Raw genomic sequence first — 15,035 nt, forward strand, 5'->3', positions numbered from 1 at the left:
TATGAATATATTAAATAATGGAAATTATTTGGAATTTAATTTTATGTAAAATGTCTAGAGTGAGTAAAAAATATTATTCCAGTCTAAGTATAAATGTTTTTAATTACAAAATATTTCATATTATAATTGTGTGATATAAATTGTCACTTCATCTCAAATAAAACATTAATTATAAAATGTTATATATAAATATTAAATAATAAAGCATACATTATAAAAATTGTTTATTTTTTTAAAGTGGATCCAAAGTTAACAATTTATTGAGGGTTATTTAGCCCCATAAATAATAATAATTCTAAAGTAAAACATAATTAAATTACTTACTAATAAAAGTCCCATTTTTTAAATCTTGGCATGTTTCGCCCTTCCACAAATTTTAATTATTTTAAGGCACATTTAATTTTTCAGAACCAAGTGCAAAATTAAAAAAAAAACTAGACCATAGATAACATTACGAATTTCAATTTAAATTTACTTGTATTTATTTAGATATATTTAATTATTTGTCAACCACAACCCTCTTTTGAGCCCTAGTTTTTCTCTTGCCTCGACGCGTCTTCTTTTTCTTTTCTTTAACTGGTTCCTTGTTTTCTTCCTGACATTCTAAATTAGAAGAGATTACTTCAACTTTGTTTGTATCCTTTGTCATAGGAGAATTTCCGTGCTTGTTATCAACAAATCTAAAAAATATTGTTGTATACCAACTCATTATAATTTCACTTGATTAAAAATACTCTTATTTCTTCTCAAAATTATCAGTAGCTCAAATCAATTGCCAACTTCTACTTTCTACTTTCATTCCAACAATAATAAAAAAAGATATTTTATATCTCTACTTAGAAATATGACGTAAAAAGAAATTAATTACCTTGGACCAGTTCCTTGTACCTGCATGTCGAATGTCTTCGCCCTGGCTGCCGCCCTCGCCCTCTTGTTCTTACGCTTCTTCTTCTTTTTGACCGAACACACCGTATCCGAGGTGGTCACCGCCGAAAACTTGTTCAACAAATTCTGATCGATCAAACTTATCGGATCATCGTTCTGTGTTCTCAATGCGTCATTCTCTATGTCCGTTAAGTTGATTTCTAGAGAGGATGAGGAACTAAATTCATCCTCCTCCTCTTCTTCTTCCTCCTCCATTGACGAATAACCGTCCACTTCGCTGTTTTGCCGTATAATTCGTATAGAATTATACGCGTTTAACTCAGGCCTCTTAATGATCGTTTTCATGTTAAGTTCTTCAGACACGTTCGAGTTTCCTGACGATCCATCTTCGGAATCCGTTGACACTATGGTCACCAAGTCACACATCTCGCGAACCGGCGCTTTCGAATGGCTGACCGTTAACCTACGATTTTGAGAGGTAACCTGTTTCATGTCAAACTCAAAAGCGATCCACCAAGTGCAATCGGTGAAGTCTGAATGAATATTAAGCGATTTATGCGCAAGGTGCAATTTTGTGCCACTTTATCAACTATGAGTAATAATTGTTTTGTCTTTAACTCGAACAGGATTTTGTGAAAACTATTCTACAATATTTATTCTGATACGAGACGTGCCTCTTGCAATTTATTCAAGTAAACAAGGTCTAATTGTAAAAATAAACATCACATTTTGTGGTGCAGTTCATAGATTTTTAGATTATTGATTCGTATTTAATATTGGATCAAAAAGTGTCGTCTAATCACATATTTTTGGCTATGGTAAATTAAAGTGAAAACTCTCCTAACAAGATCTTAATTAACTTTTTTCTGACGTAGTGGACCCTCTGTCAACAAAAAATGATTGTCATAAAAGCATTTATTCTATTAAAACAGATTTATTTGACAATATTCAAATTAAAATGACCGGAAGAGAAACCTAAGAAGTAAAACACACATTTTAACTCATTAAACTTTATTGAATACTGTAACAACAAACGCGAATAAACTTTCTTTAGCCCTTAACACATACAACTGTTGAAATTGTTCTTTGAGTGGTGTTGATTTAAAATTGACATGGAGTACTAACCAATGAATACAAAAAAATATCCCTATAGAAAAAATATTAAAAGAAATTTCAGACGTTCATGACAATTACAATTTTAATATTTTTGCTCAAATTATACTTTCAGTCTCATGGGCACTCAAAGAATTCCTAGGGGCTTCCTTAATTTAACCTATATCTCTAATAACTTAGTAGATATTTACTGGCTAATATCACAACTCCTTTAAAATTATAAATATGAATAACACCTGGTTACATGGAATCTTTAAATTAATAAATCCCAATTAAATAACTAGTAATAACAAAATACTTAAAGCTCCCAAGTTACTATTTAACACAGTTAAATTTAAAATGAAAAATGAACTAAACTAATTAGGAACTGAGTAATTTTATTATTAAGTAGCTATTTAAATATTTTATCAAAACTAAAAGAAACCATTTATTCCAAAATAACATCTTAACTGAAATTGTTTAGTAATATAAACTTAATAGGTTTATTTAAAATTGCCATTAATTAAAAGCTAATTTAGATATAACTTCTCAGTGTAATTTATAGGAGAACATTTATATATAATAAAATGGTTTCTTCAAGTTTGAACACAAAACTAATCTAACATAAATTATACAAATTAACCGGAAATAAATTGTAATTCTTCAAAATTGACTTTAACCTTCACAACACATTTTCTTTACCCAATTGTTGCTTAGCTTTTTCCTTTTTCTGCGCTCTACTCGGCCTTTTGCCACGTCGTACCCTTTTTTTTTGGGCTGGCACCTTCTCCCCTTCGCCTACGTGGGCTCCAGAGTCGACAGATCCGGAGGAAGGCCCCGGAGTATCAGGATCACTGAAACTGACAATGTTTATGATAATAAATTGTATTTTGTGGAACACTCAAAAGAATTTGTAGTTCCTAAAACCATAAAACTCGTTAATTTTTGGATTGGGGCTGTGACGTTTATAGCCCCCAAACACCCAAACTGTCAAATTTTGACATATCTACATTGAAGGATGTCAAATTCTATAAAATTTTGTCCAACCTTAACTTTTTCCTATGTATACCTTTGTTGACTAAAACTCCTCACTAAGATTCTACGCTTCATGTTGGCTCTGGACTTCTTATTCTTGCGCTTCCTCTTACGTCTCACTGCAAGCGAATCGTCCAGATCAACCCCGTCCAATTTGGAGCAGAGCGGCCCGATGGAGGTGCCTTCATCATCCGCACCCTCTCCACTAATATCGCTGTACCAGCCCTCAGTTTCGTAGCCGGACGCGTCCGGCACGACAGCGTTCTGTTGGTCTTGTTTGACGGTCATTCCTTGGGGCCCATGGACGGTTGCCACCGGAATCCCGTTCGCCTGTGCCGTTTCTGCCAACGGTACTTTGAAAAGTGAATCCATGCCAGCAGACGGCTTCGGGGGGCTCGAATCCTGAAAACGGTCGGGAGACTTTGGGGATGCCATACTCGCCTGTTGTTTGTTAGGTTATCCTAGCGTAAATGGCCGGCTGAGATTGTGCGGCGTAGACAACGCTATCCCGGATTCAAACGGACTAATAAACATTTCAGCCAATGGTAGTACCGCATTAATCGGAAGTGGGAAAATGCGCCATTTTTTATGTTATTGTTGAAAAGTGCGTCTTAATTATTTACGAGGGATGATATATTTATTGATTATATTGGTTATTTTGTTTAATTATGAGGAGAGATATTCAATAAATCACCTTCAGGAAGCCCATAATTTATTTTGTTATCCTTACATATGTATTTTTACTATAAAATTATTAAAAAGGATTTATTTTGAGTTTTTTGCTATTGTTTATATGGTATATTAAAAACGGAGTATTTAAAAATGTTTAAAAGATATAAAATGAATGAATTATGATTACCATTAACTTTTTTACCAAATGTGATGTGACAATTTTCTGCAATGTTTGTAGTTTTTTTTTTTTTCATTTTAACCTTTTAAAAATATATTAAACACACGGGAGTGTTTTAACAAATAAAAATATGTTAAGAATATTCTAAAAATAATAAACAATCAAGGATAAATAAACTTTATTCGTAATAATCTTATTATTAAGACTTTTTAAGTAAATCAATTACTTCGAGTACAAATATATTAGTATTTACAAAAAATACAAGAAATCATGTATTTTGTAAACAAAATAACTATAATTATCCATTTCTAACTTTAAGTACATGCCTATCCTATAATTAAATGTATTTCTATAATGTATAAAGCAAACATATTCTCTTAAAGATGAAAGGTAAAAAATAAAACTTTTAAGGAGTATAAATTAAACATTTATATATATTTATAACATTTATAACACATCGGTATTTATATACTATATACTACTTATATAATTTTTTAGCAATATAAATACTTCTTAATAAACTTAATAAAAACTGCATTTAGATACCCCTAATAATATTTTCATATAATAATTTTAAATGTATCTTACTATTTCTCAAATACATTGTGGTGATCAATCTAGGAGGTTTGAATAAATCCAAATAATCAAATCACTTTCACAAAGATGAGTACAGGAAATACACATTCACACCTACAGTACCCTAATTGGAACCTTAATATAATAGTTTTATGTATTTAAAACAATATTTTACATATTATACACAACCAGACGTTTAAAATATTGCACATATTGAAATTATATTATAATATAATAGATTACTTGCACAAAATACCCGAAAACTCAAAAATAATCACAATTACGAATAGTCAACTACATTTCAACATGTAACATTTCCTGGAATTTTATAATATGAATTCCAAATTGAGAACCTTCTTACAGTCTACTTAAATGATAAAAATACAGAAAATTAATTTAAAAAACGGTTTACAAAGTTTATAAATATTACAGTTAAGATCTTAAAAATGTTATTTTAATTTCATATTTTCCTTTCACCCTTAGCCCATTAGTAATATCGATTTTACCCTGACTTCAAACTCTTGTAATCCGTAGGCGTTGCTCCAAATTCCAATTATTGGATATCTCAGGCCTAGCTTCTTGATAGAAGAATGATTCATCTCATTGACAGACCTAAAACAACAGAAATCAGTGTCCAAATCGAAATTAAATATAATATAAAGTATGATGATATAGGTATATAAGTAAATAAGAAATGAATACAGTGAGGAGAATATTAAGAAGTATGAAAGTTAGGTATGGTGCTGAATACAGTTTCAATTTTGGATAAATGATCTACCCAACGACGCTTTGACAAATAGGTTTCTTCAGGTTCATCTATAGGGGCTGCTAAAGCGGGAAGGTAGCTTCGTGAAACCGAGTTGTTAAGTCCTGTTGCTGATTAGGCACGAGGGTCCTTAAGCAGAGTCGCCGAGCCATAAGTGGGAGTAGATTTTCGTTTTGACCAGGATTTTGGAGCATGATGATAGCTGCACAAAAAAACAATCAATGTTATAAAAAGAAACATTCTACTTAAACATAAAAATATAAGAAATTAGTTTACAAAATATATTATACTTGCCTAAAGACATTCTTGTTACTTTCCTTGTGAATAACGTCCATCTGTGGTGTCTCCAAAACATTCCTATGCCCTAATTCAAAGGAAAGTTGCCCCAAATTCTGGAATGCCCTGTTTCTAATCCTTAAATGACTGGCGTTTATTCATTTGGTAGAAAACTGGTTGATTACATAGACAGACCTAAAACACAACACAGGGATCAGTATCCAAATGGAAATTGAACTAAAAAAATTTCTCCAATTGGGCATACATCTAATACTACTGATAACTACTTGAAAAATACTTTCATGCCCACAATATCCCAATTGGATCATAAGATCTAATGTAATTCTTCAACCGACACTCTTGGACGAATAACAACTCAATATGTTCCGGCACAGGACCGCGTCTCGACATGTTTTGAAACATATATATTAATTTACTTACAACGCATCCAAATCAGACATACTTTACACAATTAGGCGATTGAAAACAACACAAAACCCATAAAACACGTGCACCACAATTAACAGTTGTTCACTATAGTTGGGAATATTGTGTGTCAATGTATTATACGGTCAAAATAATAAACTCATATTAATATCCCCACATTAATTATTAATTAGTAACAATTTGCTTATTTGTTCTTCAATTTCCTTAGATGATAAAAATACAGAAAACACAAATGTCAAGCAACTTATATTGTAGGTACCTATATTATACTTACGCACATAGTTACTGACAGATGGCTCTGTCTCCGTTTGAATGTGTCCCATTTTTTAAATTAAATGCATAAATAAAATAACAAAAATACACTAAAATTAAATTTTTTTTACTAAACATTAGACAATAAATTCGTAATGTTATAAAATTAAATAATTTTTGTACCACTTTGTATATTAAAAGGTATTGTAAATTACATGTTGGCTGGGTATTTTTTGAAGCTTTTTGTGGAGACCTTGAAGAAAAGTTTAGATAAAAATGTAACGGAAGAACCGTGCCTCGAATATCCAGCATCGGGAGCCGGTTTCAAGGGTTAAAAATACATAAATATATAATATTAATTTTTTTTGGTCGTATATAGGGACTTTATTTTTTATTTTTATTATATTTGAAGAATTCAAATTACCCGCCACAAATTTATTTAATTAATTTAAAATTTATTTCAAACTATGGACGTTTATTATTATTATCATGGATATTAAATGAATGTAAATTAATCAATCCATTTATAGTACTGAATTTACACAAAATACTGAATTTAAAAAAATATCTACAGTACTCGACCCCGTGGACGCACAGTGGTCGCATATAATCGCAGTGATCGTGATATCCGCCATTCCGGTAAGTCAAAAGTTTTATGCTTCACATTCTGTCGGATATAAAAATATATTTGTATTATTGTATCAACTTTGCAACATAGTGTCCTGCTTTTTAGATTACATGCTTTAAGCACAGTACTAATTAGACGTTGCTGTTTTATCTGCTATAAACATGAACAGACTGTCCCGAGCAAAACTCCGGCTGGCCATCTTAGCGGAGAGAAGAAAAATTTTGCTGAAACATCAAAAGCTAATTTCCTTGATTAGGAATAACGAAATGTTGTGGAACGAGAGCTGCCCGCTGTACCACAACGAAAAGGAGACAAGGAAGGGATGGTTGAAAGTTGCGAAATCTATGTTTCCAAGGTGGACCAAAATGTACATGTCGCTGAAAAACAAAATGCGTAAGTCTCTGACATTTTAGTAGAACATAATTTTACGAATTTATATATTTACTATTTTTTGTGAAAGTTCGAATTCGAATGTCTTGACTTTTTTTAAACATAACCTATTATTGATTGTCATTTTAATATTATTAATTTGAAGTTTTTTCAGTTCACTGTCTGTCAGGTGAGGAAAAGGGGGCGCCAGCAAGGGCAAGCAAATATAGGTGACTGCCCACTGCGATCACCAATTATAATCACCATAATCACTCACCATTGTATAAAAAAATGATTGATTAAAATATCGGGAAATTGCATAAATGTACTTCAGTGTTATTAAATTTATCATTTTATAAGATATTTTAACCACTCTATGTATATGTAAAAACTATATATTAGTATAAAATTGGTGATCTGACAGGAGTGGCATCTACTTAAGTAGAAGGGGGAACCATAACATCAAATTATTGGGGAATTAATTGAAATTTGATCTCAGTTTAATAACACCTAGTTCATTTTGGAAGCTTTTTATAGTTATCATATAAGTCGTTGTTCCTCTTTTAGTGTTATTGTTAAAGGAAACATGGAGACAGATGTGGATTTTTACTAACGGAGAAGATGCGTTGAATGAAGATTTCATCTATATGAAAAGAATGGATGAGCAATTAAGAAGAAACTTGCCATCAAATCGATGCAATCAAATTAACCAACCATTGGGGGCCCTAAGCCGCGGGCAGCCAGAATACGATTGTATTGACAATTTGGAATTTATTTCTTTGGTTGAAAACCATGAACCAATATGGAATATCAGGTCTCCCCTGTATAACAATTGCATCGAGTTGGACAGAGCATGGGATGAGATTGGGTATGAATTATTTGATGGTTGGGGATTTATGAGCACTTCTAGAAAGGAGAATCTAAGTAATTTCACAAACTACTTTACATTTCGCTAATAATAAGTGTGAATTTCAGTATCGTTGATGGTACGAAAATGGAATTATTTGCATGCAGGCTATTTAAATTCGGACGGACAACATATTTATGAAAAAGAATTGTCGTTCATTTATGTTGGAAAAGATTCGCCAGATATGACCAAGCGGATTAGAAAAATAACTGCTGAGGTAGAGCAATTGCTTTTAATAATCCTGGACTATGAAATAGTGTGGAATTTATGTCACCCTTTACATAGTGACATTCCTAAAAGGAAGAAAGCATGGGATGAAATTTTAAAAAGATTGGCAAGGAAAAATGGTATGTTACTATAAAAGATCTAACTAAATATTGAATTATTTTTTACCTTTTGTTATTTAGTATAAAAGGTAAAAAATATCTAGTCATGTGATAACACAAAGTTCCCATTTGGTACTCCTCTTTTGAACAAACTATCTAAATTTTGCCAAAAACATGGGTCAAATTGCTCAGTCAAAGTTTGTGTATAATGTATAATGTTTCAGAACAGTCTTTCGATAATTAAACTTCTTGGAATGACACAATATTATAATAGTATTAATTTAGTACTATATTGAAAATAGTTTCTTTATAAAGAAATATTAATCAATGTACGTAGTTTCAGCAGTTACAGTAAGGCGTAAATGGCAATACATTCGAAGAACTTTACTAAAGACTTCATATATTATTAAACTACAAAATAGCGATAGGTACCCTGATATCAAGTATATGCGGGACACCATTTGCTTCAATTATAAGGTGCTTAAGAAAAATAAATGTCCTGCTGATAATACAGAAAATTGGGAAGGCACGTTATTTGCATCGGATGATGCTGACAACGGTAAGTATGAATTAAGAAACACGAGAGCCGCTCGTGGAACCATCGAAATAGAACGAACCAACAGCGAACCACTGGCAATTAGGCGATCGGTTGGTTGTGAACACGCCAATCGAAGTCGGTACTCGGTATCCCTTCCCTACCTGCGATTTAAAGTCTTAACAATAATATGAATGATACACTATCTGAAAATGGTTCCAAGAACGACTTGTTTGTATATTTTATGGAAATGTAATACTATCCGTTTTAATGTAATATTAGAACAATCCAATTGAAATTATTCACCATTAACTATGTCGTGAAAGATTCGTGTACATCAATAGTGGGTCTTACGTGGTTCGAAGATTAATATAAACGGTTTAAAAATTTTAGAAAACTAATTATTATCTTATATTTACAGAAGAAAATAGTGACAGTGGTGACGAAAGTCAAAACTCATCAAGTCAACTGGATACGTCGAGTGAATGTACCAACGACGATATGGAGACAGGTAAGTCATTGACGATATTAGACCATAGGTAATTAGGCGATCGGTTGGTTGTGTACTCGCCAATCGGTACTTCAAATCCCTTCCCTACCTTAGATTTAAAGACTTAACAATAATATGAGTGATACACAATCAGAAAATGCTTCAAAGAACGTGTCGTTTGGGATTATTGGTTATAAAATTTTTATATTTTTTGGGAATCGTACTACTATCCATTTTAATGTAATATTAGAACAATCCAATTCAAATTATTCATTAATTAACTGTGTTGTGAAAGACTGTACTTCAAAAGTAAGTCTTTAATTTCCGCACTTCCTTACGTAGTCTAAAGATTAAACCAAGCAATTTAAGAATTGTTTATAATTTCAGAAAACTAATTATTATCTTATATTTGCAGAAGAAAATGATGTCAGTGATGACGAAAACCAGGACACATCAAATCAACTGGATACTTCGACTGAATACACCAACGACGATATGGAGCCAGGTAAGTCAATGATGAAAATACACCACACGTGGAATCCATTGAAATAGAACAGACCAACAGCAAACCACCAGTAATTAGGCGGTCGCCAATCGAAGTCGGTACTTCCAATCCCTTCTCTACCTGCGGTTTATAAACATCAACCTGAATGCAATGACAATTCGGCGAACTATCCACGAGGTGTCCCAATCTGTGAACGCCTACTGGTACCACCATTCACTTTATGACAATGGGAGCCAAATGATTCTGAACGAATTCAGTCTCGGTCGAGCTCATCAAATTTATTAACTGTGGTATGAAAGAGTACTCTAAAAAGAAGCTCTTAATTTAAATTCTTAAGCAATAGCTAAAGAAGTAATTAAATAGGTTAATCCAAAAAGTTTAAAATCGATTTATTGTATTTTTTTATAGCAAAAACTATTATTTTTGTTGCAGAATATTCTGTTAGTGGTGATGAAACGTCGCTTTCTAGGACGGAAACTGCTAGTGAATATAATGGCAGTTATTCGGAATTAAGTAAGTCAAAATATTATAATAAAATAAAATCTCTTAAGCCACATGAGCCATTCATAGACTTCAGGTGGAACCTGCAATTAGTCTGTTAGTTGATTGTGTACTCGCTAATTGAAGTCAGTACTTCATCCTTTTCCCTTTCTATATTTTTAAAGTCTTAACAATTACACATGAATAACTCAGTGACACACGACCTGACCCAAAACTAAACTGCGGTCGTTTTTTTGTTTGTCCCAACACCAACAGAAGGTGGTTCCAAGAACGGTATACAATCGAGTTCTCTAAAAGGAAGTTATATTTAAGTTAGCTTTATTTCTTACATAACTTCCAAAATTGTTTTGTATACGGGGCTTAAAAACATAGACAGTAATAACTAATTATTATCATATATTTGTTGTAGACAATTCTGACACTGATGAAGGAAATGTAGATACGTGTGAGTCGCAATCTGTATTTGACGACGATTCAGAAGACGACATTTGTGGTGGTACCGCTGATGAGTTTCAGTCGAAGCAAATACTTGAATACCTCATAATGGGCCTACCTGTGTTACGCCAAAATGATGGTCAGTTCAATAATTTGTTTTTGCTCTCGATGGTGCCTGCTTACAATATCCTGACTGCTAATGATAAAATTCTATTTAATGAGCAATTACAAGAGTTCATTAATGATGCTAGAAGATTTCAGTAGGTTTTTAAGATAATTCATTTATTCCTAGTTGGAAACTTATGTTTCATGTGTTTGTGAATAAATGTAATAAAAGTTCAATAAATAATTAATTTCCTTATTTTTGTTTCAGTCTTTGAAAATAATTAATCATTATATTTCGCTAATCAGTGCTTGGTCGGTCCATTCTTGATCCATAGCTCTCCCTTTTTATTTAAGACCATTAATAAGGCCCTCCAAATTTTGAGGACGGCGGTTTAGTGTGTAAATTTGTTTTTGAAGAAAGTATCATACGTGTTCAATTGGATTGCAGTCTGGTGAACGCGGGGGCCACTGCATCTGAATAACATCATGATGTTGCAACACCAAATTTATGTCTCGTACGCTGAGGTCGAACATTGTTCTCTGCAAAAAACTAAATCTGGTCCAAATTATTGAGTAAATGGAATAATAATTGATTGAATAACTATGTCGTGATATCTAGGGAATTCAAATTATCCATTTCAGTCATTTAAACTTCATAAATATTATCATTATTTTACAAAATATAATCGTTACTTTACACATGTTATTGAATTTAATTAACCACATAATTTAAACATTTTTAAATAAAGTCAAAATATAAAAAATAATCCCCTTTTTAAAGTACACGTGTTGTCAAGCTCTAATTGTGACCATAATTGTCATGTTTGTAATTGAAAATCTAAAGCACAGATTATTGAAACGTTAAATGCTATTTAAAAAGGGCCGCATTTGAATAGGTATAACGTTAATTGGAATAAGCGTTTTAAAAATGTACGTTATTTAAAAAGGGGAGCCACAAACGCAGAACTCAAATGAATTGGAGCGATTTTATTCAGGTAGGATGTTGCATTTGTAATTTCATTCAAAGCGATTTAAAACTAAACAAAACATATTTATCGCGCTCAATAGCGAATTATTGTTATTTCCTGCGCTTTTTATATTAATTGAAACGACTGAAAAACGAAAAAAAAAGCGAAAAAGAAGGTAAAGAACACATTATTTCGTCTTGTCATTTTATAATTAAGTCCCAAAATAATTTATGACAAAATACTTGAAACTTGAAATTGAACGATTACGTTAATTTAATTTCTAATCCTTTACCGGCTAGACATTACATATATTTTTGGATGCACCCCGTAAATAGCTTTAGACTGATTGTTACGTTTGTATGGGATGTTAATAAGCGTTTGAGATTAAACTACCTAAAACGAACTCAATTCGCGCAAGAATACTCGTCTCTTCAATTACTGCTGGTATTATGTCCCCTATAAATACCGGGGAGATAATCCAGGATTTTAAGATGTAAGAGAAGTTCTCAATGTATGTAACTTGTATTCTGAAAGCTCCAATCTGCTACTAGCTGTAGTTCGTCTTTATTCATTTTAACGGTTCTTTTGTTAGGGACTTTATTTACAAATGGTATGTACAATAAAAGGATTTTGACGAAGCAAATCAATTATGGAAAATTGTTTCAATTTAATGAAATTTTGGCTTTATTTAGGAAAATACAAATATGATAATTTATCAATGTGAAAATAATTTCTCTTTAAATAAATTATTTATAAAAAACGTAAAGTTTCTGAAGCAATGAAATTATTTTTATATTATAATGTACAGTAGTGGACAATATTATATCAACTTTTTACGTTAAATATTTTAGCCATAACTCTTTTATTTAATGTTAAAATAATATTAATTTAATTTATTATAGTATTTTATATATAATTATAAAAACTATTTACCATATTATATTTTATGTTACACATATTTTTCTAAATTGGGCTGGACATTAATTTTGAAAAAGATTTTTAATGATTAAATTTGTGATATTTAATTTGTATTATTTAATAATAGGATATTTGATTAAATGTGTTATTTAATTTGTATAATCTAATAGGATGTCTAACATAGAAGAAATTAAAAAATAAATAAAAACTATTTAGTATATTCTAGTAGCTTTAGTAGAAACCAGGATTTGTAAGTCTCTGATGAGACGACCCTCCATCCACTAACCATCTTCTTACAGACCTTGAACTAATTTCAGCAAGTCCTATTTCCTCTAGACTGACTTTAATTTCAGCAGACGATAAAATTGGATAGTTTTTTGAAATTCAAATTATCCATTTATTGATTTTCTTTGAAGTGTTCCAAAGTCAGATAATATTTTTTGTAGTTACCACTTGACTTATTTAACCCTAAACTATCTTGTTTCTCTCGGTCATGGTAATGCTGAATTATATTTTTTTCTTACAGTTTCACTTCGACCAATGATTAAATAATTAAAATAAGCAAAAAACCTTTAGTAAACGATTATTTATGAAGGACAATAAAGTAACAAGTTACAACAATTTTGTCAATAGAAAAATAAAAACATAGGCAATTTTTTACAGAATAAAATTAAATTGACCATTTGAAAATTTTAATTTGAGCAGTACTGTTAAATTCCAATGTAATATCAAATTTCGTAAAAATTATGTAATACTCATAAGAAATAATTAAGAAAAAACATATTTAGATATAGTATTTATGTAAATAAACATTGTGGTGTTGTTTAACAGCTTATTTAAATTGCAAAACATGTTTTTTAAGAAGCGTTTGCAATTTATCTATTATATAAATTAATTTTGTACAATAAAACACTGTAAAAGAAATATTTTTTGTTCATACATCTCCTTCCTTTGGGCATTGATGTGTCAAGGAACAAAAACAATTTGTTAAAACACTGTTTTCAAACAGTCTTTCTTGTTATAATAAAGTTTTTATTAAATAAAACTACAAAATTAAATGTAGGAAGCATTTATTTAAACCTTATATTAATACTAAACTTACAATCTACTGATTAATCATTTGTCATATTGTACAATAAACATAAACTTCTTTTTAAGAAATAAAATGTTTGGTATATAATAAAAGATAAATAGTGGAGTGTGATGTATAGAAATTTATTGATTCAAATAAAAATATAAAATGCAGATCTTTCTAAAACTGAGAGTATAATAACATTATTTATATGGGTATCAGGCATTCTTCTTCTTTTTTCCAGTTTGAACTGTTGAGGTAGGTACAACCACATGTACTTTTTGAGAATATTTGTTGACATAATAGAGAGCCATTAGAGACAAAATTATGCTACAAAAAAATAAATATTAATATTTTATTATTAATTGTTAAACACCAGACATACCAAGTTGTTCCACAGACTCTATGTATTGTGGCTGAAGCGAATAAAGCAAGTAAAAGAGACACAGACACTAAAAAACACAAGTTAATTTAATTCTATGAGTGTAAGAAACAACATACCTTCGGGAAACAGTTTAAGTTGGAAGGACTTTCCAAACCAACACGTTTCCAGGTTTCCGATTGCAGTAAGGCTCAATACGAAAAATAGGGAGCCCAAATATCCCCCAAGTAATGTATGAATTTGAGATGAGACCAGCCACGGCTTATACATTTGCATTCCAGAAAATACCAGTATAGCACTTATGGAAGCTAAGGCCAAAGATGTACCGGTGGTTACGGCTAAAAATTACAATAATATAAATATAAATAAATTAATATTCATTATAAAAATATTTTTTACCCATTTTAATTGTAATAGTAAACGCCGCCTGTCAAAATTCTATAACATAACCTCAGTTTTAGATCCAAACAGATATTTCTAATACGTAAACATAAATTGTTATAGGCAACTCCGTTTACAACTAATTATTTGTTTTAAAATTTTCGTTTGTTGCTCAAAAAAGTGAAATTTTACTTCCAAAATGTTATAGCAGTAACAAATAATATAACGTTAATCTCAATGTACTATCAAAATGCGGAAATTTCAAATTTAATTACATAGAGACGTTTTATCTGATGGGAATTAGGATTCACGCGAGTGGCTAACTTGGAGAGCT

General features: G+C 31.0%; 4 protein-coding genes across 5 annotated transcripts; 1 reads left to right on the forward strand and 3 right to left on the reverse strand.

The window, feature by feature from the left end:
• Nucleotides 1-209: 209 nt before the first annotated feature.
• On the reverse strand, nucleotides 210-1,353 carry LOC126264361 (uncharacterized). 2 transcript variants are annotated; one of them, XM_049962016.1, is made up of 2 exons: nucleotides 869-1,353; nucleotides 210-603 (listed from the first exon to the last, which is right to left on the reverse strand). In XM_049962016.1, exons 1-2 carry the CDS (start codon nucleotides 1,309-1,311, stop codon nucleotides 573-575), a joined length of 474 nt encoding a protein of 157 aa, XP_049817973.1. In that variant the 5' UTR covers nucleotides 1,312-1,353; the 3' UTR covers nucleotides 210-572. The 2 variants fall into 2 exon arrangements, with proteins under 2 accessions (XP_049817973.1, XP_049817972.1); XM_049962015.1 differs by having other exon boundaries at nucleotides 210-680.
• Nucleotides 1,354-2,584: 1,231 nt separating this feature from the next.
• LOC126264362 (uncharacterized) lies at nucleotides 2,585-3,530 on the reverse strand. Its single transcript, XM_049962017.1, has 2 exons — nucleotides 3,047-3,530; nucleotides 2,585-2,837 (listed from the first exon to the last, which is right to left on the reverse strand). The coding sequence occupies exons 1-2, from the start codon at nucleotides 3,445-3,447 to the stop codon at nucleotides 2,660-2,662; spliced, it is 579 nt and encodes a 192-aa protein (XP_049817974.1). The 5' UTR covers nucleotides 3,448-3,530; the 3' UTR covers nucleotides 2,585-2,659.
• Nucleotides 3,531-8,327: 4,797 nt separating this feature from the next.
• On the forward strand, nucleotides 8,328-11,139 carry LOC126264326 (germ cell nuclear acidic protein-like). Its single transcript, XM_049961823.1, has 6 exons — nucleotides 8,328-8,430; nucleotides 8,747-8,968; nucleotides 9,366-9,455; nucleotides 9,850-9,939; nucleotides 10,372-10,452; nucleotides 10,850-11,139. The coding sequence occupies exons 2-6, from the start codon at nucleotides 8,857-8,859 to the stop codon at nucleotides 11,137-11,139; spliced, it is 663 nt and encodes a 220-aa protein (XP_049817780.1). The 5' UTR covers nucleotides 8,328-8,430; nucleotides 8,747-8,856.
• Nucleotides 11,140-14,060: 2,921 nt separating this feature from the next.
• LOC109609535 (protein KRTCAP2 homolog) lies at nucleotides 14,061-14,815 on the reverse strand. The gene is made up of 4 exons (XM_020026202.2): nucleotides 14,720-14,815; nucleotides 14,440-14,658; nucleotides 14,324-14,390; nucleotides 14,061-14,268 (listed from the first exon to the last, which is right to left on the reverse strand). The coding sequence occupies exons 1-4, from the start codon at nucleotides 14,721-14,723 to the stop codon at nucleotides 14,157-14,159; spliced, it is 402 nt and encodes a 133-aa protein (XP_019881761.1). The 5' UTR covers nucleotides 14,724-14,815; the 3' UTR covers nucleotides 14,061-14,156.
• Between the last annotated feature and the right edge of the window lie 220 nt (nucleotides 14,816-15,035).

The sequence above is a fragment of the Aethina tumida genome, chromosome 1 (assembly GCF_024364675.1).
Source record: "Aethina tumida isolate Nest 87 chromosome 1, icAetTumi1.1, whole genome shotgun sequence".
NCBI classification, from domain to species: Eukaryota; Metazoa; Arthropoda; class Insecta; order Coleoptera; family Nitidulidae; genus Aethina; species Aethina tumida.